This window comes from Chenopodium quinoa, unplaced genomic scaffold (assembly GCF_001683475.1).
Source record: "Chenopodium quinoa cultivar QQ74 unplaced genomic scaffold, ASM168347v1, whole genome shotgun sequence".
In the NCBI taxonomy this organism is placed as follows: domain Eukaryota; kingdom Viridiplantae; phylum Streptophyta; class Magnoliopsida; order Caryophyllales; family Amaranthaceae; genus Chenopodium; species Chenopodium quinoa.
Window position 1 is genome coordinate 4,337,697 of NW_018743937.1, and position 25,463 is coordinate 4,363,159.

The 25,463-nt window shown below is 36.7% G+C and overlaps 2 protein-coding genes across 6 annotated transcripts; one reads left to right on the plus strand and one right to left on the minus strand.

The window, feature by feature from the left end:
- Positions 1–3,738: 3,738 nt before the first annotated feature.
- LOC110688751 (pentatricopeptide repeat-containing protein At4g19890-like) lies at positions 3,739–7,551 on the plus strand. The gene has a single exon (XM_021865510.1). The coding sequence runs from the start codon at positions 4,776–4,778 to the stop codon at positions 6,900–6,902; it is 2,127 nt and encodes a 708-aa protein (XP_021721202.1). The 5' UTR covers positions 3,739–4,775; the 3' UTR covers positions 6,903–7,551.
- Positions 7,552–7,899: 348 nt separating this feature from the next.
- Positions 7,900–18,000, minus strand: LOC110688752 (KH domain-containing protein HEN4-like). 5 transcript variants are annotated; one of them, XM_021865515.1, is made up of 8 exons: positions 16,885–18,000; positions 14,852–15,588; positions 13,716–14,171; positions 13,343–13,597; positions 12,042–12,377; positions 11,624–11,697; positions 11,416–11,527; positions 7,900–8,191 (listed from the first exon to the last, which is right to left on the minus strand). In XM_021865515.1, the coding sequence occupies exons 2-8, from the start codon at positions 15,554–15,556 to the stop codon at positions 8,048–8,050; spliced, it is 2,082 nt and encodes a 693-aa protein (XP_021721207.1). In that variant the 5' UTR covers positions 15,557–15,588; positions 16,885–18,000; the 3' UTR covers positions 7,900–8,047. The 5 variants fall into 5 exon arrangements, with proteins under 5 accessions (XP_021721207.1, XP_021721205.1, XP_021721206.1 ...); XM_021865513.1 differs by having other exon boundaries at positions 16,697–18,000; XM_021865514.1 differs by having other exon boundaries at positions 16,693–18,000.
- Between the last annotated feature and the right edge of the window lie 7,463 nt (positions 18,001–25,463).

The window sequence follows — 25,463 nt, forward strand, 5'->3', positions numbered from 1 at the left end:
TAGAACCATATATTGGGAGGTGCAATCAAAGAACAATCGATAGTAATGAACCTTAACTTAGTCAACTTCTGTTCCTTGTTAGCAAAGATTTACCTTTAATCAACAAACAATGTGCACTTGCAAGAAGATCAAAGAATATCAAGCATGCAAAGATTTTAATCACAATTAACTTAATCCCAATATTATAAGCATGAACAATTAGCAACTACACCATCCCCACACCCTTGGCTAAGTGACTACTCACAAATCATGTTGAAAACAATATCAATCACCAAATCAATAAGCATCAACATGATTAATAAGCAAAGAAGGAAAATCAAAGTAAACAAGAAAAATTAAATGCAAAAGTAAAGAGAAAGAGTAAGAGATTGCTCATTAATTGAAGTTGAAGATCTACAAAAAATTAAACAAGCTTCTTCTTCAAAATCCAAGTTCATCAATGAAGAAATCCACACTTTCTCTCTCTACCAAATGAAGACTAATAGTGTTTCTCTCTCTAGATTAAGCTAAAAGTGCAGAAAAATTAAAACTAAGTTAATCTAATTACATCAAAACGTTCTAAAATGGGACTTATATAGTCCGTACAGAACCAGCTGAAATAGAGGAGTGGTCCGATCGAACACTGGGAAGGTTCGACCGGACTACAGGGTAGGTTCTGCCGAACCATGGGTAGGTTCGGTCGAACCTCCCTGATCCTGGTCTGGTCAAAATTCTGAGGTTTGGCCACTCCTGCAAATTCGCCAAAATGCCACTTGAAACTGGTAAAACAGTTCGGTCGGACCACTGAGAAGTTCGGCCACACCCTGGTTCGGCCACACCTTTATGGGGTTCGGCTGAACCTCTCCTGAAACTTGCTTCCTTCAGCTTTCCTTGAGCTTAGCTTCCTCCTCTTGAAGTCCCCGGTGGTTCCTACAAAGCATGAGCATGGAAATCAAAGTAAAGAGTAGGAGAAGAGGCAAAATCTAGGAAAGAAGATGCATAAAGGGAAAGGGAACTAAGTGCAAAGAAAAGGATGCAAACAAGTCGCAAATGTGGGAAAATGACCATCAAAATGAACCTTAATCGTGGCATGAATGCCACTCATCACACGTATTCGTATTGGACCCTCGACACTCGGACATGGGTATGACACCCGGAAACTTCACTTTTAGTTCAAAATCATGAAGTTTTTTCACAAAATAGCCGAGTCAAACACTTGGACACGTACTCTTGTCAGACATTGGTGCCCGAGTCCAAATAACATAGTATATATGTAAATATTCTCTGTTTCCACTTAATTAGACTTTATTCTCTCCTAGCAAAGGCGAAGGGACCGGGGGGGCTGGTGGAGGCCTGGCCTCCCCGGCCCAAATTTGCAGCCCTTGGTTTTAATCTTATGGCCCCCCTTAAATTATTATATATATTATTAAAGATAAGGATGTAATAGCAAATATAGCTTGTCATATTGGTTGGATCTTGATACATTTTTAGAAGGGACCGGGGATCAAACCCTATCCCATACATATTTTTAAAATCTTACAAGTTTAATTATCTTTTACCTAATTTAACCAAGTGAAGTGTAGTCATTTTTAGCAACCCCTACGTAAAAAGCTTAACTTCTTAACTAATAATTTTAGTGATACGTGTCAAATTTTTTTTAAAGTCAAATTTTGTGCATAGTTTCTTTTAAATTATTGAAGCAATATTGGATATCATGTAATTTAATTTACTCATCCTATTTGACAAATTTTCTTAGAACTTTTTGTAAAAAAATTCAAAAAGAGGCAAGTAAACGAGTTGTGTTTATATGAAGCTACGCGTGTCATTTCACCAGGTATAGCAAGGGTAAAGTCGTCAACAGGAAATTAGGCTCTTCACTTCAGACTAGCGGCGTTAGTCTTAGCAATGTAAACGTCCGTTTTCAAAATGAGGCATCCCGTTCTTAATAATTATCACCTCGTTCCTCACCCCTTTGTACTTTAGAATTATTTCGCTTGTCTGAAGTAAGCTTCTATTAATGAGGGATTGAAACTGAAATTTCTTGTGCGTCACATTGCTGTCTGAAGATAAAGTGGTGAGGAGGTGGGGGCGATGGCGGCGACTATAATGTCAAATTACCCCTGCAACAACACCATCATTCACAAGACACTCAAATAAACTAGTATAGGCTTGGTTACCTACAACTAATATAATGCAATCCAACACAATTACATAGCATGTCGATAATTTACACCATGTTCCTGCAAGGATCCGACAACCCGATTCCAAGATCCAAAGCTCGAGTATGCAACCCGTTATGCTCCTATCGGCCATGCGAGAACCTACACAAAGAACAGAGATTAGCTAACCCCGGGGTGGATCCGGGGATAACTGAAAGGAATGGTGTCCTTCGAACAAGTGTATTATTCTGATAGCGGGTTCAGAATTATTAGAAAGCTAATATATTCAGTAAGGTCAAGTGATCGGAATGCCTGGGTGGAGGCCGCTTCCGATCAGTAATATTAATATAATTAATATTACAACTTAATCTTGACTGAACCCTTCGGGTCACACCCAAGCAAAATATACGAACCGACTCGACGAATTAATTCGGAATAAATTAATTCGTCGCCCGAGTGTTAAATATTTAGACGTCGGTAATTCGAGCTTGGAGCGTCGAAACCGATCTTCGAAAGTCGAGTCAAAAATAATGAAAAGACGAGACGCTATTCCCAAAATACCCCTAGCATCGGAATGCCCCGAGCATCCGAATGCTAGGGGCAAAAATGTCCAAGCATAGGTGGCTAGCAAGCGCACCAAGCCGAGCCTAGCATGGCTGGCTAGGTGCGTGCTAGCGCACCGTGCAAGCAGCCACGCACAGCAGCAGCTAGCAGCTGCGTGCACGTGGTGCGTGCAGCAGCTAGCTGCCACAAGCTAGGCGTGCTAGTAGCGCACGCACTAGCAGCAACGCACAGCAGCAAGCCCGCACCAAGTGCGTGGCTTGCGCGCACAGCAGCAGCCTGCATCTTGGTGCGGGGCTGGGCTCGGGATGGGCTTGTGGCTGGGCTCGTGGCTGGGCCATAGGGCCGATCACTATGGGGAAGCTTGAGGAATATGGGAGCAAGTGGGTAAGGACATGTGGCACAAGGAGAGTATTGAGTGGGGAGCAAGTATGGCCCCCTACTCTCCATGTGGTCCTCACCAACCCATTTCACATGGTAATGCCACTTGTAGATTTATTATTAGTTTGCAATTTTAATTTAATTTAGCTTTAAATTAATTTGTGGAATTTCATGATCCCACATTGATGGGATACAAATTCCCACTCATACTTTCCTCTATAAATACCAACCTTGGGATTTGGAGTAAAGTGCTTGAGTGGGAGTTAGAAAGAGCACTCCATATTTTGGGAAAAGCTCTTAAACTCCATTAACACTTGGGTTTTGGTCGAACCTTGCTAACTCCAAGGTAGCGGACCTAAAAAGTCGTGTTCGTCCTTTGTGGGTGGATACCGTTGGAGGCACGACATTTGCGGTGCTCAAGGCTTTTAAGTAAGAGCCCATTTTGAGAGGGCGAAGCTCGCTTCAAGGGTATGATTTGTTCTTCCTTTTCTTGTGCTTATTTATTTATGCTTTATGGTTTTATTAATTACGAGTGGTTCCTTGGGTCGGGGCTGTTTCTGCGGTGAGTCAGACTCACCAAACCCCAACAATAACCACTCCGATGACAAAGTCAGAAAGTGTTTGAAGAAGATAATAAGAAGAGAGAGTAATAAATGCTACCTTAATTATGAGGTAAAACCTGATTATTTATAGCTTGATTAAGTGACAGGTGGCTGCATGACATGCAAACTAACTTGCGCCAGATGTCAAGTTGCTGATGACACGTGCCGGTTGCTGACGAGCCGATATGTCTGTCTTTTGTGTAGATGCCGATATGTCTAAGAGTTGCTGAGAACCCGAACCCGCTTAAGATACCGTCCTTTTTTACATTATCGGCCCATCTTCAGTATCTCCCCATACACACCCTTCCCAATTACCTTTTCCTTCACTAAATTCCAATTACAACCAAGTTCAAGCAATAAAAACCCAATTTACCTCTTCAAGAAATTGCCTTTTTCGATTAATTAGAATAAGATTCAATAAAAAAAATAAATAATCAAAAAAAATAAAAAAAAACCATTACAAGCATATCTTTAACCATTGCAACAAACGAAGTCAGCAATTTCTCAAATGAAAAACAATTACAAGATTTGCAAAAACTAGGGTTTTCCAGAAATGAAAATTTACGATGTACCACTTTCAGATCTCTGCACGAAGTACGCTCACGACATCAATTTGGTATCTCGCTAGCTCAAAGTCTGGCAAAAATGGAGTACAAAAGTAGAGAAGAAGGACGAAAACTTGTTGATCGTGTTCTCCAGACAACGGGGGAGGTAGAGCTTCTGATTCCCAAAGTGAAGACAAAACGGGATTGAAATTGTCACCGTTAACCATGCTCTAACGGTTAAGTGATTCCCACAATTAAGTGTCATGTTAGCTGAAATGCACGAAATTAATAAAATAATCACAAAAGCTTCAATATTTTCGAAAATGTCGATCAAATAAACGAAAATTGTTTATATGACATATTAAGTGGGGGAAGCCCATAAAAATAATTCCAAATCGAGCTTCAGGGAAGTAACAAAAATAGTCGTTAGCAAATTGCCAATACACCGTAAAACAGCCAAGATTCTGTACAGATTCCTACGCTTAAAATTTTAGAGGAAAACCTTTGAGTTGGATGCTAATGCTCCAAAATCAACAACTAAATCCTTCATGCTTTCTCCCAGAATCAATGGAGTTTTCAAGAGATCTTCTTCCTCCATTTCTTCAATTCTCTCTTCTCACCTCTTCACTTTCAGACCAATCTCTCTCCAAACTCATCTCAACTATCCTCCATCATCTTCACCATCACGATCACCTCAATCTCTTGTCAAAAAAATCTGTTTACAAGTCATTCAATCATACCACCAACCAACCCACCTCAGATTTTCACCTCCAAAGCTGAATCTTGACATTGATGCTGAGTCTTTGTCAAATGATCAGGTCATTACCATTGTTGCTTCGCTCGCCGACGAGGCGAGTTCAATGGTTGCGTTAGGATTCTTGGATTGGGCAATTGGGTATTCTAGATTTCGTTATTTTATGCGTCTTTATATTGTTGCTGCATCTTGTTTGATTAGTAATGAGAATTTTGAGAAAGCCCATGAATTAATGGTTCATATGGTGAGGAATTTTGCTGAGATTGGGAGATTTAATGAGGCTGTTAGTATGGTTATTGAGATGCATAATCAGGGTTTGATTCCGAGTACTCGTACTTTGAATTGTATTCTAAAGATTGCTTGTGAAATTTATTCCGTTGAGTATGCAGAGTCTGTGTTCGATGAAATGTCTAAGAGAGGTGTGCGCCCGGATTGTTTTAGCTACGTCAACATGACTGTGGGTTATTGTAGGATGAGGAACATTACTAAGGTGGATAAGTGGTTGGGTAGAATGATCGAACGGAAGTTTGTTGTTGATAACGCGACGTGTACCTTGGTGATCAGAATGTTTTGCTCTATGGGTAATGTAAACAGGGCATTCTGGTTCTTTCATAGGATGATGGAGATGGGATTTACGCCGAATCTTATTAATTACACGTGTTTGGTTGATGGATTATGTAAGAAGGGTAATATCAAGCAAGCGTTTGAGTTGTTGGAGGAAATGGTTAGGAGAGGTTGGAAACCGAATGTCTATACACATACTACATTGATTGATGGACTTTGTAAGAAGGGATGGACAGAAAAGGCATTTAGGCTGTTCCTTAAGCTTGTTCGGAGTGATAACTATAAGCCGAATGAGTGCACTTATACGGCCATGATCAATGGGTACTGCAAGGAGGGTAAATTGAATCGAGCTGAGATGTTACTTGGCCGAATGAGAGAACAAGGATTGGTACCCAATGTCGACACCTATACGACCCTCATTGATGGATACTGTAAAGCAGGAAATTTTGAAAGAGCATATAGTTACATGGATATTATGAGGAAAGAAGAGTTGGCTCCTAATATCTATACCTATAATGCCATTATGAGTGGCCTCTGCAAGAAGGGAAGGTTTGAGGAAGCATGGGAACTGCTTGAGGAGGGTACTGAATTAGGACTGCAAGCTGATAGAGTCACTTACACAATTCTCATGTCTGCTTCAGCTAAGCGCAATGATGCTAAAGAAGCCTCAGCATGGCTTTGTAAGATGACTAAAGCGGGCTTTAAACCTGATATATACACATGTAATATCCTGATTGCCTTGTTCTGTAGGCAGAAATCAATGGCGGATAGTGAGTGGTGGTTTGCAGAGGCTATCAAGCTTGGCCTTGTTCCAACTAAGGAAACCTACACTTCCATGATTTGTGGATATTGCGGGGTGGGTAATATCAACTCAGCCATCAAGTTTTTCCATCAAATGAATGACCATCATTGTTTTCCTGACAGTTTCACTTATGGTGCTTTAATAAGTGGACTATGCAAAGACGGGAAACTTGAAGAAGCTCACAAGCTATATGGAACCATGATTGACAAGGGACTGTCACCTTGTGAAGTTACACGGCTTGCTCTATGTTATGAGTATTGCAAAAACAATGATATAAACCATGCTTTTAGTGTCTTGGAACGACTGGAGAAAAAGCTCTGGATTCGGACAGTGAATACATTGGTAAGGAAGCTGTGTAGTGATGGGAGAGTAGAGATAGCAGCATTGTTTTTTGAAAAGCTGTTGGATAAGCAGCAAAATGTTGATCGTGTCAGTGTAGCAGCATTTACGACTGCTTGTTATGAAAATGACGAGTACGAGCTTGTTTCAGCTTTCTCTGAGAGGCTTTTACTGAAAGATTCTCCGAAAGATCAAAAAGTAATTAATGAAATTTGAAATTTCCTTTGTCGGGACTCTGATGAAAATCTAATTCTCTGCATCAGATTAATGCTTTAGACTAAGGTCTGTTTGTTTGGCTGTTCAATTTCAAACTACCAGCATTTTATTGAACAGCCAAAACTGCGTACGATAATCAAATCTGAAGAGATTAGGTGCATTGGTGCAGAATTTAGCACATACTTAACAGTTTATGATTAAAATCCAAGGGAATGATCCACTTCATATCATTGGCTTATAGACTAGTGATGGAATGACTAAGCCCCCAACAGACATCATGTGCATAATTTCAGGGCCTGTTCACAATTACAGCATAATATCACCCCATGAAACTTTTGATGTTAAAAACAATAGTTACAGGTTGAGCTGCTGGGAGTAGTGATTCGCGGACAACTGAATGTTTAGAGTCGGACACATTTGGTAATGATTTATTATTTAGATGTTGATAGTAGGTTTCATTCTCTGATGGTCTGTTATTGTCATGGCTGCATAATGAGCTTATGCTTTGGCTCCTAATCCATGACAATGGAATAGTATTGGATGGTCTTGCAACACCATACTCTCAACTCAAAGACCATGATACATCTACACTTGTAAACTTATACTACATATTTTAAAGAGTAAAATGGAGACAAGATACATTAACATAGATATCGTATACAACTTTTCTGGTAAAACTTTGCACATTTATTTATTATTATTTATTTTTTTTAAACATTGATCTTGTTTGACAATTGGTTATTTAACTAGCTATTACCATTGGCTGTTTGTACTAGCTGTTTAAATTCAAAATTGAGCAACTATATAAAATGAATTATCATGATGTTAATCCGTTTTCATATTTAATGATCACAACTCAAATAACTTACGTTGAACAATTGCATTGTCGAGGCTGAATCAATGTATTATTGTGTGATATTCCCATGATAAAAACCACCAAAGAAAATTAAAAATGATTCAACGCCAACAAAGACAGAAAGGATAATTGTCAAAGAAGAGTTCATTAACTAAATTCTACTTTGTATATTCATTTCATGAATATGTTGGAAAAAACATACAAGGTTCAAAGTTACATTTTGCAACAACAAAAAATGACTACTCCCTAAATGTGGTCATGAGGGGGGACTAAAAGCTCTTTCAACTCGTCAAGAAGATTCATTCTCAAGCATTACAAACGCTTGGATAAGACTTTGTGCAGCATGAGTTTGTTCAGGAGTTCCAGAAATGATGATGACAGTTTCAGGAGCACCTGGTTTGGGATCTGTGATTGTAATCTTTGCATCAGAAATCTGCACAGGAAAATGTGGCAATAAGGGTCAGGATGAAGCAATAAAAACATATACACACATTTCTAGGAAAAATTATCACTTAACCAAAAGCAGCTTTCAAGAAGTACAAGCAAGCAACAAAAAGAAATATTAGCCTAGCAGCATCAATAAACTATTGAAATAGGAACACGATAGTAATCCCTAGTAAGAATCCTCTAGCACTGAAGATATAGTTTCCTTGCCCAAGTCCCCATGGTATATATACCCCTTCGTTTCACCTTTAACCACCACCACAACTGTCAATATTTCCCCCCTTTAATCACCTAATTACCAACAATGCTTGCTTGTTCCACTGCTTTCACTCCCACCATCTCCAGTGTTGTGATGCTTTCACTTTTCATTCTTTTTCTCTCATTCTGTGCCAGAGCTTCAGAGTTCTTATCCTTTGTATCTCCCTTCCCTCCAAAACTTGTATCCCTAATGCTACACTCAACAATGTCAAATTTTACATAACAGCAGCACCTTAGAAAATTCTGTTGTGTAAAATTTATAAATAAAAGTTAGATAAACAAGTCCGCTGAACCTCCCTTGAAGCCATCAGCAACCAAAAACGACAAATTTTTCCCATACTTCAAAGTTCATGTGATTAGCATACAAAGAATCCTCATTACTTGGGACTTATTTTGCTAACCCAGAAAGTCAAGATAGAATTTTAGTCATCTCAATCTTTATGAATTTTGTATAACCTAGAGAAAACGATAGTGAGGAGAGAAAAATAACCATAACACTCTACTGAATAGGTATTATGACAGCTGAAAATGCTAAATCATGACATGCTCAGAAAGATGGAAATGTCAGCAGAAATAGAATAATCAAGCAACTCTGATGTATACATAAGCTGCAGAATTCCTCTCAACCAGCAGATATTGAAAAATGGGAACGTTAATGTAATCAAAGGGCACAACAAATTATAAAAAGAAAGCTGTTGCTCTCAGTCTCAGCATGCCAACAGCTTACTTTTTTGATAAGAAAAAATTGTATATTAATAGGCTGAAATTAAGTGCTTGGAAAAAAATACGACAAGTTGTTCTTTTAACAGAATCAAAGTAAGACATTAAACCGGTTTCTTTGAACCATCCTAATCCCAGCCGCCTTAGCCCATAATGAAGCTATATTAGTGACTTTGTAACATCACAATTGAGACAATAGAGACTGCTGAAAAGACCCTTGAATTTTGCTCCAGCCAAACACACACAAAAACACCCCACATGCTTGCTGTAAAGCAATTAGTCACAACAGCTTACACAGCATGGGCAGATAAAACAAATAGAGTTCACACTCCCTCCGTCCCATAATATAGTTATCGTTTGTAAAATTTCACGTGAATTAAGAAATAAAGGATATAGTACATTTAGTACATGAAAAAATAATAAATACATAAAAAAATATATAAACATGTGAACCCTATTAGAACAATAATCCCACCTTTAGGTTGTCTTCTCAAAATAGTCCCAACTTACTTTTACGAGTGTCTTCTTAAAATATTCTTAAAATAATATAATAAATACATAAAAATATTAGAACAATAATCCCACCTTTAGGCTGTCTTCTCAAAATAGTCCCAACTTACTTTTACGAGTGTCTTCTTAAAATGGGCATTAACCGGTTGATAACTGGAGTAACAAGTGAGCATGACACATGATTTTTTTTTTTTTTTTGATTAGTTTAATCATTTTTTTTTTATTTTAATTTTGAAAAATTCTGAATATAATCCCTCTCTCTTCTCCACGGACTTTTCTCTCTCCTCCCCTCCCTCCAAAGCCCTGCTACCTTATTCTCTCTCCTCCTCCCTTTCAAAGCCCTGGTAGGCTGCTACCCTTATCTTAATCAAAATGCCAATAGAAAAGATCAAAGTGGAGAAAGAAGCATGGATAATTAATTTCTAAGTGAAAATAATTTTCCAAGGGAATTTCTCTACAATTTCTTATGCACTATACTAAAAACATACTTGTTTTTCCTTGACAATCAAGCAGCAAGAATCTGTAATCCAATTTTTTATTTATTTTCCTATTTGGGTTTTTGAGTTGAACAATGTTTTTTTTTCCCTTGTTATAGTAATTCCAAGGGACTAAAATTTAATTTGAAATTATGATAAATTGTTAAAGTTTCGACAATTGAAACCTAAATTCTCAACCAGTTGTTTTCTTCACTCTCTTCGTTTTGTTCTCCAATATCAAAATTGATGGCGTAACATCATGCAAAACCAAGAAACCTTTATTGGATCTCTTCGATTTGGCGAAGGAAGTGATAATGAGGTGGTTGAAAGAATGATCAATGACCAAGCTTTGAGGTTTGGCTTCAGTGCTTCACTAAGGAGTTAAATCACGGTTCAGCTAATTAGGCTTGCCGCTTCTGTCTTTGCATAAGATATTCGAGACAGGGGTGGGACTATGGGAGGCTGGATGTTATTTTTAAAAAATAACTGTTATTTAAGTTGTAGGTAAATTGACCGTTTTAAGAAGATACCTATAAAAATTGAGATTATTCCCAGATTTTTTAAAGTTGGGACCATTTTAAGAAGATAGCTTAAAGGTTGGATTATTGTTGTAAATTTTTCACATAAAAGTAGGTGAGGGCACAAATAATAAGAAATGTGAGGGTTTTTTCGGTAGTGCAATGAATATAGACAAAAATAATACAGGTATTCTAGATATTTCATAGTGTCTAAAAAGGAAAGGAAAACAAACAGTAACAACATTTTGGGACACCCAAAAAGATAACAAGAGTATACTATGGGATGGAGAGAGTACCACTTTACCTAGTTCATTCTCTTGTATACCACTTTTTCTAATTTATCAGCACATTAAAATCAACTTATGTATTATACTTCCTCCGGTTTTATTTACTTGGAACACACCATTTTGGCACACATTTTAAGCAACAAATTGGAATAGGTAAACGGAAAAATTACAACCAATTAATTTTTTATGGTTTGAATCTTAAGCTTTATTTGTTTGTTTACCTTTTTTAAATAACTTCCCCAAGTAGCGCGCCAAGAAGGTACGTTGCAAGGGGAAAAAAAAAAACAGAAAAAATACTAATTATTATGCATACAGCTACAACTATTTGGGTAAGATACCAAAGTACAACTCAAATCTCTAACACAACTGATGACTGATAACAAGTTACATTGCTCTCAGCCAACAACAACGAATATGCAGCATGATGATATGTCAAAAATATACCTGTCGAATTTGTCTCAAGCATCCACCATCCTCTCCATATATTATAGGTACAAGAGAACTGGGAACAACTACATCCACAGTCGTATTTGTGATTACAGGCTGTGGGCTTCCCCTATACATAGCAAAAGATAGACAATGCAAATACATAAGCAAATTATTTCAAGACTTGATGCAAAAACAGCAACTGACAACTTGTATAAGAACATACCCTCCAAATCCAGACATCCGTCTTTGAGGGGGACCACCATGCTCCAACAAGCCCATAGGACCATCAATTAAATTCTACAAGCCAATGGGAGAGACCAGTCAATAATCAAATTCCAGAGTGGCAATAAAATAAGCCACAATGACAAATATAATTCATAGTGGAAAATTTAAGTCCATAGGAAGTTGACTTGGGGGGGGGGGGTAATTTAATTCCCATGTTATGCGGGAAGAACAAACTCCCACAAATTTTCCCTTCATTTTTATTTTCGTGTCAATCAAACAACTGCAACGATACTCACATACTTTCACTTCCTTCATTTTATGTTGCCAGCCAAACAAGCACATAGTTTACTCTAACATACTGGGTATCTATCAAATAATAAATTTAACAAATACGAGAAGGGAAGGGGGAAGAGTACCTGTGGATGCCACGATCTTTCAGAGATATTAGGACCTCCATGTCGATGAATATCATGCATAAATGGTGGATGTTCATCATGAGGATGAAATCCACCATGCATAGGAGGCAAACCAATATAATCAGCGTTTCTAAATGAAGGGCCGTGTTTCGGAAACATTCCTGGAGGAGAGACTTCTCGTCGTCCCATAAATGAAGGAAAAGGGGGTGCTCGATCTGAAAATGCAAGATTTGAAGGATGGTTGATTGAAGGAAATGCATCACGGAAGAAATGATGTTGAAGTCTTGTGGTTATCTGCAAAAGTGCTTCTTGAACTACTTCCAATTCTCCATTAATCTGGCCAAACAAAATCCACAGAGGGGAATGTATAAACACTAAAATTATGCATGCTATATAGGGTTTTTTAAGAAAATTAAGTATATAAAATCTACTGCAAAGAGTGCATACCCTTGTAACATAAACTTATTATCATTTTACAGAACATGTACATGACAAATTAATATAGAGTATAGACAGTTAAGGCCACTGAAAAAGATAAAATTTAACAGAAAAGTTTCAGAACAGTCCAAAAAAGTGTCAATTTTGCATATCTAAAGCAATTTTTTTTTTTTTTTTGGTTAAAGGTTGTAAGGAGAAGGACCTTGACTAAACCTCAACCCACACCGTTTTTTTGGTCCGGTATTTGCGGGTCAGACACTTTGAGAGTGAGGGGAGAAGGGTAAGGTATCCCCACCCTCAAAGTGCCTCTTAGTGGGGATTGTACCTCAACCTCAAGGTTGGAAGGTACAATCTTTCCCACTAGACCAAGCTTAGCTTGGTATCTAAAGCAAACAGTTATGCTTATATAAACACAAATCTATACTTAGTATTTAAAAACTATAACCAAGAAACTACGAAAGACACATGTGTCCATCCATTCTATTACACTTCTCTAACCATAGTGCCACATGTCATCTTACACTATTAATTTTTTATTACACCATTTTTTTTTAATTCTTTCATTAAACTTATAATTCAACCTATTAATCTTTCATACACACTTCATCTCTTCATCTTCATCTCTCCCCTTTAATTCAACCTTTTCCTATTCTCTCTTTAATTTTAGCCCTTCCACCTTCTATTTAAGCCTCTTTTTTTATTAAAGTTCCAAAATTTTAATTTCTTTAATCATGTTTCAGATTACATATTATACCCTACAATGACTTACTGATATTTCCCCACTTATCTATCAATACAATTTTATATGAATAACCCGTGCATTGCACGGGTCAGAAGGCTAGCTATTGAATTAAAATTAATACCTGTACAACTTCTTCATTCTCAGATGCACTCTTAGGGATCTGATCTTTCCCCAAAATACGAATATAAGCCCCTGTAACCTTACGCATCTCACCAATGATTGAGCCACCTTTACCAAGAAGGCAGCCAATTTGATTGGATGGAACAAGAAGCTTTGCCATTACACTCTTCTCCTTGCTATCAGGTATAGCTTTGGCAACACGATTTAGCACACGAAGAACTGCATCCTGAACAGCAGATATCCTATCGTCTGGATGCTGCAGAAGTTAGGCAACAGGTATCAGTCGCCTCATATAGGAAGTATATGATTCAAAGAAATAACAGTGATGTTGTCATAATAAGCACGAATTAGGAGATGATATGCAAAAGCAATACCGCTGGGCCAGATACAAGTATCATGCGTTCCTCTGCATCTGAAGCACCTTCAAGAACTTTAATCTCACACCCTATTTCATGCTGGAGAGTCTTAATTACAGCTCCACCCTTTCCAATCACACCACCTACCCTCTCACCAGGGCAAAGTAATCGAAAGGTTACAATCTCAGGAGCATCCATTCTACCAGGCATAAAGTTTTCATGGAATTTGGGAAACAATTGGGGGCCACCTGAATGAAAATCAGCACCATCACGAAATCCACCACCCAATGCCCCATGAGAAGGAAGCGACCGATGGGAATGGGATTCAGGCCTTGGAACATGATTACTGTGTGGTTGAGACGTGGGTTTAAAGGAATCAGAAGGAGAAGAACCATTATCATGAGATGCATTTTCCAGAATCTGATCCGAAGCAGTTCTGAGTGCTTTCTTGACAGCATCAGCCAGTCCTGTGATCTGCGAATAGAATGTGACCACATAAGGCAATTTAATTATCCCCAGCTTGCATAAAAAAAAAAGGCAATTTGATTCAATGCGCAATTATAATGAGAGAAAAAGAGGCAAATATAGTTCTACTACACAAGAACACCCAAGTCAAACATTAACATCACAGCTGTAACATATCATTTATTTGTCACATTTATATTTCCGTTGCAAGAGATTCAAGCAAGATAAATGGAAGGATACTAATAGATTCAAGGTGACACAATATGTATTAAAATAAAACTCTTAAAAATGTGCTTTATCAGAACTATTGTTTTCAGATAAAAATAAATGGAAGAGCTTAGAAAGGAAATCTTATACAAAAATTCTCACAATTGAATAAATCAACAAGGGTGAGCTTTAACAAAAAGTGCATCTTCATATAGCAACATTATAAGCATGCCTATTATTAAAGCACATCATACTTACAACGGAACACTGTAACCAATTTGCATATGAAATAAAAATCAAGTACAGTGCCAGCCCTGCCAGGGATGAAGAGTAATTTAACTATTAAAAAATGGCAAGGATGTGGACAAAAGAGATAACTAATAACTCAGATGCTGGAACAATATGGTCTGGTAACCAAAATCCACTGACAACGCCCAAAATTAAACAATCTTATAATTCAAAAGAGTAAAATCACAAATCACCTGAACTACTTCATCGGCAGAAGAGGCACATTGAGGGAGTTTGTCCCTGGGAAGAACTCGAATCTGAGCACCACTTTCAGCAGACATTTGCTTAATGATAGAGCCACCCATTCCTAAAAGGCATCCCACCTGACTGGAAAGCACAAGTAACCTCAGAGTGACTGTACCAGATCCATTGCTTTCTTCATTAGTGTCTTCTGTCTCCCCCTCCCCTTCAAAAAAAATTTCAAACACAAGTAACAAAGCATTCTGCACAGATGAAGTTCCCTTCTTGGACAACAGGTCATCAACATTTGTAGGAGTTTCCTTGTCAACATCATTTACATTGTGATCGTCAGAAGTGCCTTGCTCTTTGGATGACTTAGAGTCCTCATTGTCGATCTTTTTATGTTGGTTGCTACTCTCATCTTCCTTATCAAGACCCATTATAAAGATTACCCTCTCATCACATCCAGGAACAGGGTCATCAATTCTGACCTTAGCACCAGTTTCTTGGCGTATTTGTGATAAGATATTGCTCTTCTTTTCAATTACACTTTCAATTCTAGAAGATGGGCAAAGAACACGGAGAATGGCACCTCCAGATAAGGTCTTCCTGGGCTGTTTTGGTGAATTAAGACTTGCCGACTTTTGGAACTTTTTCCCATTTGAGTTCTCATGTTTTCGACTATGTTGTCTCTTTGCAGGTGTTAAAGAAAGAGACATGTTGAGATTATTGGCCCAAAGTCAGCACTAATCTGCATGGAATGCAGCAAATATAAAAATTCCTACAGAGGTGAATCAACTTACAAGAATGAGCTTTGGTAGCCACATAAACTATTAGGTAGCAATTTAAGCCTTGTTACGCACCTGTAGTTAGATAGAGAAAAAGGAAACTGAATAGCTTTAGCCTATAGCAGGCTAGAAGCTAGCAAATAGCTTGTCTGTTAACAAGGTAAATTTAACTAACTAACAGCTTAAAAGGTGTTTGGTAAGTCAAATATAGGCATGGTTTGTGTGGATAATTCATTGCATTCTATACTAGCATATTTGACCATGAGGTGTATGCCAATAGAAATACAAATGGATTGAACTATTTCATCATAATTCTTGAAAGGAGCAATTTGTTGAATATTAGAATTAGAATTTTAACGAGTGCATGTTTTAAATTGTGAGTGCAAAATTGAAAAAGAAGTCCACAACAAAGAGAATGAGAAATTACAAAAGGGGGACAACAAATCAAGAAGTCTAATACTCCACGACTGATAAAGAAAAAAAAAATCCAATCTCGAATTTCAATAGAGAAAAAGGCGTGCGCCTAAATAGAAGCTAAAAATACCGCTCGATCCCATGAAGAAACCAAAGAAGCCTTTGAACCAGAGTACCCCTAATCACACAAAAAGCAAACCTTTTTTCCCCACAAATTTCACATGTACATTACCAATAACCAATAGTGGGACAAACCACTAATTTCTTACACAACTAAGTAGTTTATGCAACAGAATTGTTGCAGTAGGACAATACAATAACAAATTATTCTTTAAATCTTCATTATTAAAAGCACAAGATATGAGAAAAGGCCTTGATTGGTCTTTAAATAAATGCAAATCAATAAAATACCTACTATAGAACAAGTCCTTCCAAATTTCAAGTAGAATGAGGAAAGTTTGAGAACAATGATTTTTTCTTTTTTTTTCATAGGTGATGATTAAAGAAAGGCCAACTAAAGGACACCAATCCCGCCACACTCTCCTGCCATGATTCCTCAAAATCCCTTTGATTTTATGCATGAAAATGTTATATTTAAATTAAGAATAATTGGATCGCCTAAATGAGGAATAAGAATAGAAAAGCGTACTAACCCACCATCTTTTCCTAGGACTTGTGACACAATTAAAATTCTTCATAGCATTAACTTCCAATGCCTCCTTCTCCACCCCCCCTACCCTACCGTCTTCCCCGCCTTAAATTACACGCATACATATACACCTTGACAACTAATTATTTACAACTCATTCAATATTCTTAGGAAAAATGGAAACTAATAATCCCACCTTTGTCACTTCTGTTCAAAACAATCCCACCTATAAATAATCTAGAAACAATCCCACCTTATTCCCTCATCTACTCAAAACAAACCTTTTTACCTATAACCTGTTTAACAGGTTAATTTTTCATTTTTTTAATGTCAGTCTTCTTTCATCTCAAATCCTTCCACTCCTTTAATGGAACCCACCATAATCGCCACCACTGAACCTCCATAACCACCACAAGATATTACCCCAAACTCTCAACCTACCCCACCTGGACCCCACGAAATCCCCTGAAACAGACCACCTTGAAACCTCCTAAATTCGAAACCCACTAACCCACCTTATCCCGGACCTCCAACCCCACATGTAAATCGACCCTTACTCTCTCTCACCTAACCGACCCACCACACTGACCTCTCACCTCCACCATCCCGCCACCTCACCGAAAAACCTTAACCACCTCTCAATTCCACCAAGCCACCTCCATAAATCCTTCAATTCACGCAATATTCAATCAAAACCCAAAAAAAATTGGAAATGTGGAAAGAAATAATCCTACTGTTGCCATTTATGCTCAAAACAATCCCATCTGTGAATAATCTAGAAACAATCCCACCTTATACCCCCATTTGCTCAAAACAAGCCTTTTACCGGTTTGTGTAATTGATAACCTGTTTCAAAAGGTAACTTGTCACACGTCACCTTTTGAGTGGTCTACTTTTAAATAATTTTAAAAACAATAAAACAATAATCAGAAAATTAATATTGAAAAAAAAAAAAAAAAAAAAAGCATTCCCTTCTCCTCCCCTTTCACGATCCCCACCAGAATCTGCCCCACCGTCACCTTCAGCCCCTTGATGTAATCTGCTACACCTCTATCCCCACCCCCACCGCCACCTTCACCCCCTTGCCGGAATTTCCCCCTTTCCTCTTATCCCCTACATAAACTTGCACCCTTCCCCAGCCGCGGTTGTCGATGCAACATTGCTCCCTACCTCGTGCCCGAAATCTGCTCTAATCCCACCTTCACAGGCTCACTGCCACTGTCGTCTTCACCTTCAAGCTAGATATCTTCCATTTCCTCTTATTTCCCAACTAAATTTGCTTCTCTCACCTAGCTTGATTGCAGCCCCCTAAAATGATAATTGTGGGAATCGGGAATTTTTTTGGGGTTTTGATTGAATATTGCGCGAATTGAATGATTTATGGAGGTGGCTTGGTGGAATTGAGAGGTGGTTAAGGTTTTTCGGTGAGGTGGCGGGATGGTGGAGGTGAGAGGACAGTGTGGTGGGTCAGTTAGGTGAGAGAGAGTAAGGGTCGATTTACATGTAGGGTTGGAGGTCCGGGATAGGGTGGGTTAGTGGGTTTCGGATTTAGGAGGTTTCAAGGTGGTCTGTTTCAAGGGATTTCGTGGGGTCCAGTTGGGGTAGGTTGAGGTTCGGTGGTGGCGATTATGGTGGGTTCCATTAGAGGATTTGAAGGATTTGAGATGGAAGAAGACTGACATTAAAAAAATGAAAAAAAAAATTAAAAATTAACCTGTTAAATAGGTTATAGGTAAAAAGGTTTGTTTTGAGCAGATGAGGGAATAAGGTGGGATTGTTTCCAGATTATTCATAGGTGGGATTGTTTTGAGCAGAAGTGACAAAGGTGGGATTATTAGTTTCTATTTTCCAAAAAAAAATTCACAATTATCATTTTAGGGGGCTGCAATTATACACCAAGCTAGGTGAGGGAAGCAAATTTGGTTAAGAAATAAGAGGAAATGGAAGATATCTAGCTTGAAGGTGAGCCTACAGCAGATTTCGAGCACGGGGTAGGGAGCAATGTTGCATCGACAGCCGTGGCTGGCTGGGGAAGGGTGCAAGTTCATGTAGGGGATAAGAGGAAAGGAGGAAATTCTGGCAAGGGGGTGAAGGTGACGGTGGGGGTGGGGGTGGGATAGAGGTGTGGCAGATTACATCAAGGGGGGCTGAAGGTGACGGTGGGGGTGGGGGTGGGATAGAGGTGTGGCAGATTACATCAAGGGGGGCTGAAGGTGACGGTGGGGGTGGGGCAAATTCTGGTGGGGATCGTGAAAGGGGAGGTGAAGGGAAAGGCTTTTTTTTAATACTCCCTCCGCTTGGATTACTTACAACAGTTTCCTTAAATGGTTGTTTCACATTACTCGCACAAATTATTTTCTTTCCTTTTTTGGTAAGTTTTTGGTTAAGAAATGACAATTTTACCCTTAATTTTTTTTTAAAACATCCTAATCATATAACTAATATATAAAGCTAAACTTTTAGCCGGGCGACGAGATAGCGACACTTGGCGTTCCAAATTTTCGCCAAGTAACGCGCCACATAGGATAGAGTTATATAGAATTCAATTTGTAGGATAAATAAGTTAATTTAGAATTCTATTTTCAATCAAATTTGGATAGAACTTTAAGATAAAATTGTTGATTTAGAGTTTTATTTTCGATAAAGTACCAATATTTCATATGTACAAATTAAATTATAATTTATTAAAAAAAATTATAACACTCATAAATTATCATATAAATTTATTTTTTGTATCATAGTATTTTTTTGGAGCGAAGGAATTAGCTCAAAATGCACCACATCCATTATTTATAATATATTCTAATCAATTAAAACAATATACTTTACAATTTAATATAATTTTATTACTGTGTGTATACCTGTCAATCGGGTCGGGTCACGAGTCATTTCGGACAGGGTCATTATTTCAGGTTATAGGTCAAGAAATGTTTTTCACCAATGTTATTATTATTAGTCATTACATGTCTACTATATAGTTTAAATCATCACAAAAACACATCAATTCCTAACTAATTTTGTATCAATGATATGTTTTAAAATTTGACATATAGAATAAAAATTTATCTTAAAATTCAATACACAACCCGGGCATCGCACGGGCACAAAACTAGTTAAATTATAAATTTATTCTTATTACATTAATCCCTAAGGTTAATTAATTTTACCTTACCACCACATCCATCCTAATTCATTCCCCTCCTCCATCTACATTTAACATCTTCCTCCATAAGTTTTCTCTCTCTTCCTTCATAATCCACCACCTTCAATGGCAACCACACCTTTAATGGCAACCACCACCATCACCACCGCCACCGCCACTACCACCGACCACCACCATCACCATCTTTAATGGAAACCACCACCTACATCGCCGCCTTGTTTTCTCTCTCTTCCTTTGCTTTTTGTTTCCTCATTACCCAAATCGAAGGTTTTTTTGTCAAATTTAAACCAATTCAAGCTTTAATTGGTGATAGAGAAGGGTTTATGGGTTCGTCGAAGGTTTGTTCGTGGTTGCTAGGTTCGTGGGTGCGTCGTCGACGTCGTGGGTTTCGGTTTGTGGGTTTCAGGGGTTGGTTTGTGGGCATCGTAGGTTGGATTGGGGTTTTGATTTCGGTTGCTACGGGGTATAGTGGTTTTGGGGTTTTGATTAGAGGGTTTGTGGGTGGTGTTGGATGCGTCGGTGTTGGGTGGGGGGTGGTTGTGTTGGGTGGTCGGTGCTATGGAGGGTTCGTGGGTGTTGTTGGGTGCGTCAATGGTGCTAGATGCGTCAGTGATGATGGGTGGTGGTGGTGGGTGGTTTTGGTGATGATGGGTGGTGGTGGTGGGTGGTTTCAGAGATGTTGGGTGGTGGTGGTGGTTGGTTTCAGTTGCTAGTGGGTGGTGTGGATGGTGGTGGGGTATTTAATTTAATTAAGGTTGAATTTGTTTTTCCTTTTTTTTGGTTGGAGTAATAGTTAAACATATACCCTTATTTTTCCATAATCATGCTTTCAATCTTTTGGCTCGGCCTCCGCAAACTTGTACTTTGTTGCGAGTAATCCGAAGCGGAGGGAATATTAATTTTCTGATTATTGTTTTATTGTTTTTAAAATTATTTAAAAGTAGACCACTCAAAAGGTGACATGTGTCAAGTTACCTCTTGAAACAGGTTATCAATTACACAAACCGGTAAAAAGCTTGTTTTGAGCAAATGGGGGTATAAGGTGGGATTGTTTCTAGATTATTCATAGGTGGGATTGTTTTGAGCATAAATGACAAAGGTGGGATTATTAGTATCCATATTCTTATGGTTTAAACAAAAGACACAAGCTTGCTTTACCATTATAATCCAAAAAGCCGCTTAAGAGTTCAACTGTTCATAACTTCATGTATCTCAATATTTTATCTAACACTCATCCTACTTTTGCCTCCCTTTTCCTTTCTTCCCCCATTTACTCCAATTTTACCTATTATAGCATTCCTACTTGGCTACTTCAACACATCAACATTACTCCAATGCCTCGAAAAAGCACCTGCCCGGGGCAGCAGTTGGTTGAGAGGGGTCCAATGTATCAAGATTCAACCTTGAAATATCAAATGTGTTTTTTTCAATTGACCCTTGATTCGAAACACAAAGTCTGCACTTGTTCTCCCAATTTCTATATTGAACTACAACAATACACTAATTTCAATTGAATTCTAAAACCCATGAAAGATAACACCCATACTAAAATGCTATAAAGTTCTACATAAACATATTGAAGCATATGAAAATGCATAAACCCAGAAAGATCGTATGGTGAAATAATAATAAAATTTTGGAGAAGAACCCTAAAAAAACCAAATTCATAAAGATTTAATTAAATTGACAAAACCCTAATTAGAGAGAAGCAAAGAGATCAGGTTACCTCGTAGAAGAGCAGCAAATTTTATTGTGAATTACCTTGTTTTTTTTTACGGGGTGAATTACCTTGCTGTTCTTCTGTATTGGTGTTTATTTTGTGTGTTCTAATTTCTTAAAGCTCAGTAGTTTAAGAAAACTAAAGAAAATGATGTTCCGGGTTCACAATTGGATCGCACAGCGCGCTATGTTATACTTGTCCATCTAGATGAAACCGGTATGATGCACGATTTGTTAATATTTTATAAAAAAAAATAATTTCATATTTATGTGATTAAAATTATTATTATATTAGTTTTAAAATAATAAATAAAATTCATAGTCTCAAAAGATAATATTTGGAATTTGATTAATTTAAAATTTAAAATCTCATTCGTCAATTTTGCTTACGTGACATTTGAATTAGTTAATTGTATAAGAAATTAATAATCTCTTATTTAATTGTCTACAACTTAAATTTATAATCATACATGGCACAATAAGAAAATTAAATCTTACGTGGCTCTCTAAAAACTCGGAAAAAAAAAACTCCCAATTATATATATACTAGATGAAGCCCGATGCACAGTTTGTTTGAATTTTTTATATTATTTTTTTTTTGTATTTATTTGCTAAAATTTGTTACATATTTAGATAAAATACTTGATATCAAAAGATAATATTTTATATTTAATTATTAAACTTAAAAATAACATTTGCCAATTTTTCTTGCGTGACATTTGAATTAATTAATTCTAAAAGAAATCATTAATCTCTTATTTAATTGACTACAACTAAAATTTATATTACTACATGGCGCGCTAAAAAAATTAAATTTTACGTGGCTCTCTAAAACCTCGAGAAAAAAATCTCCTTTATATATATACTAGTTTTGTGCCCCATACGATGCCCTGGTTATTTATTGAATTATAAAATAAATTTTTAATCTTTATACGATTTGCTAGATTGTGAAGTATATAATTTTAACCGAAGTATATATTATAAATGTATGTTTTACGCTTTGAATTATTTCCTTTGCCCAAAAAATATTATGATACAAAAAATAATTTATTAATTTTTAAGAATTATAATCTAATAATTTTTTAATAAAATTATAATTGAATTTGTACATTTGAAATATTGGTATTTTATCGAAAATAAAACTAATTTTATCCTAAAATTCTATCCAAATAGAATTTTAAATTAACTATTTTTATCTTATGAGGTCTATTTAAATCTATCCAACGTGGCGCGACACTTGGAGAAAAGTTAGAACGCCAAGTGTCGCAGCCTCGTGACCTAGCTAAAAGTTTAGCTTTATATATTAGTTATATGATATATATATATATATATATTAGATTTTTCCCATTTTATAATTACTTTTGGGGAAATTTTTATTGGTATGCCTCAGGTTTCGACTTGTATCAATGGTACCAATGTACCATTATTATGTTTTTTATTATCAGCTGTACACTCATGGTTTGGGCTTCTTAACTACCGTGATTAGTCTGTTAAACAAAGGTTAATAGTGTTCTAATGTTATAAATTAAGGTTAATAAAAAAAATGGAAAAGACTACAATGCCCTTCTTTAAAAACCCTTTTTTCTCCTTCTGCCATAATAAAAGCCCCTTTCCATTAATGATAATTGGACTTTCTTCTTCTGCATTCATTTATAACTTAGTTTCATTCATTTATGTCTTGCGTTTGAATTGAAGAAGAAGAAAGCTAGGGTTTTCATCCAGAGAAAAATCTAGAATTGCGAGTGCAAATTAGGGAAATCGACTTTAATCTGAAGGTATTTATCACTACCATTGTTGATATTTAACTCAAAAAATCTATATTATGATCTATTTTTAGCATATTTATTGAATTATTGTTGTATATTGTTGCGAAATTTTGTAAATTTCTTGAATATGTGAATTTTATTAAAGTGATTAAGTTTCTGTTTGCATATTTTTCAATGTCTAGTGTATTTATGAGCGTGAATTATGCACTTTGGTTTAATAACATGGTATAATTATGCGATTTCTATAATTTGACATGTGTTGAGTTTTTGTTGGATTGAATAAAATGCTTGACTGATTGAGGTATTGGATGTGTTACGTGTTTTAGGTAACTTGTTTTTTTTTTTTTTTTTTTTTTTTTTGTTGTTGTTTGAATATTGGTGCATGTTGTAAGATTTTAAGTGTTTTTTTTTCTTATTTTGCAGCTGAGTGATGAAAAAAGTTTTACGATTTCAGTACAAGGGTCATAATGTTGACATTGAAGTAGATGTTGATATGTGTAACACAATGGATTTGTGTATTGAATTTGAAGATTGATTACGTAGTATGAATCCTCCAATCCAGTAGATATCCAGAAGCCAACTTTTTATTATGCCTATAGAAAGAAACATTGTCCAATTAGAGATGATGGTGGCTTAATTAGGTTGTTTAGAACTTTCCCTAATGTTAGGGCCGTCTACGGCAATTCGGTGGCCCTGTTCTAAATATAAAAATTGGGCCCAGATTGAGTCAATTCTTCTTCTTCTTCTTCTTTTTTTTTTTAAATGTTTTTCATAACCAGAATCATATTTCCTAATTTTAGATAGGAGCCATAATTAAAAAATAACAAAATTGTTGCACATAACCTGTAACAGGAGGTAGTATTTTATTATATAAGTGGGGACTATGGTGGAGAGAGAAATGATAAAGTGATTTAAGTGAGGTTTAAAGTAGGAGAGAAAAATGATAAAATATAGTATAAAGTTACTAAATAAGGAAGTGATGTATTTATAAAAAAAACACCCATAAAAAGGAAGTGATGCATTTAAAAAAACGGAGGGAGTAATATTTTGTGGGTATTGCTTGATCTTGAAATTGGTATAAATAAATAAAGATCTGGCGATTAATATCAAATGAACCGTCATTGATTCTAAATAGTAGAAATTGCTCTTCAATTTTGCCTAAAAAATAGAGAAAAAATTAAGTGAATCGGAGATAATTAGGCATATTAGCCATTTAGGAGTGATAATTATTGAGTGAATTTAATTTTGTTTTGGAAATTAAAAGGCAAAAGTCAAAGATTGAATTTTGGATAGGAAGATTTTTGGGGTTTTGGTCTCGAAATGGAGGTTTTTACGGGAAAGAAGATGAATAGGTAAAGTAGATTTTTTTTTAATAAGTCAGCGTTTTTTTTTTAATTATAGGCCCCTGTAGGGAATATTTCAAGCACTACCCCAAACTTGAACCCCACTATGATCATACATTTAAGTATGGTGGCGTCCAAAGGGAAAGAAGCTAGAGCAAAAGAGTCGCCAACAAGTTGTAGGAACTTGTAAACCATTTACAGAGTAAAGGTTACACCCCTTAACGATCCAGAAGATTGTTAACTCTAATAGGTCTGGAACCAAGACTGGAAGTTCGGGGATGAAGGTACAAATCCAATCTAAAAGAGATTGAACCTGCCCTAATAATATACCTCTACTTTATTCTTCTCGTATTCATGTGCGCTTTCTGACTAATATGCAATCAATAGGTTTACCCTAAACCTGTTTATCTATGTTGGTTGAATATTAATGCACAAATAAAACTATTATTAGTGATCACTTGAATTATAATCATCACTACTACAAAATTGGTCAAAGAGACCCGAAATAAGAGACCGGTTAAGTACATAACGGGTCTCTTTCAAAGGAGAGACCCATTATCTTAAACGACGGGTCTCTCGAAATATCAAAGAGACCCGTCATTAAAGAAAATAGGTCTCTAGGAATTATTTTAAAATTTCTAGGAATATAGAGAGACTGGTCATTTTAAATGACAGGTCTCAAGTAATAAACCCGTCATTTAAATAACCGGTCTCATGAATGTATTTATTTTTAGTTGAGAAATTAGGGAGACCAGTCATCTTAGTTAACAGGTCTCTCGAATTG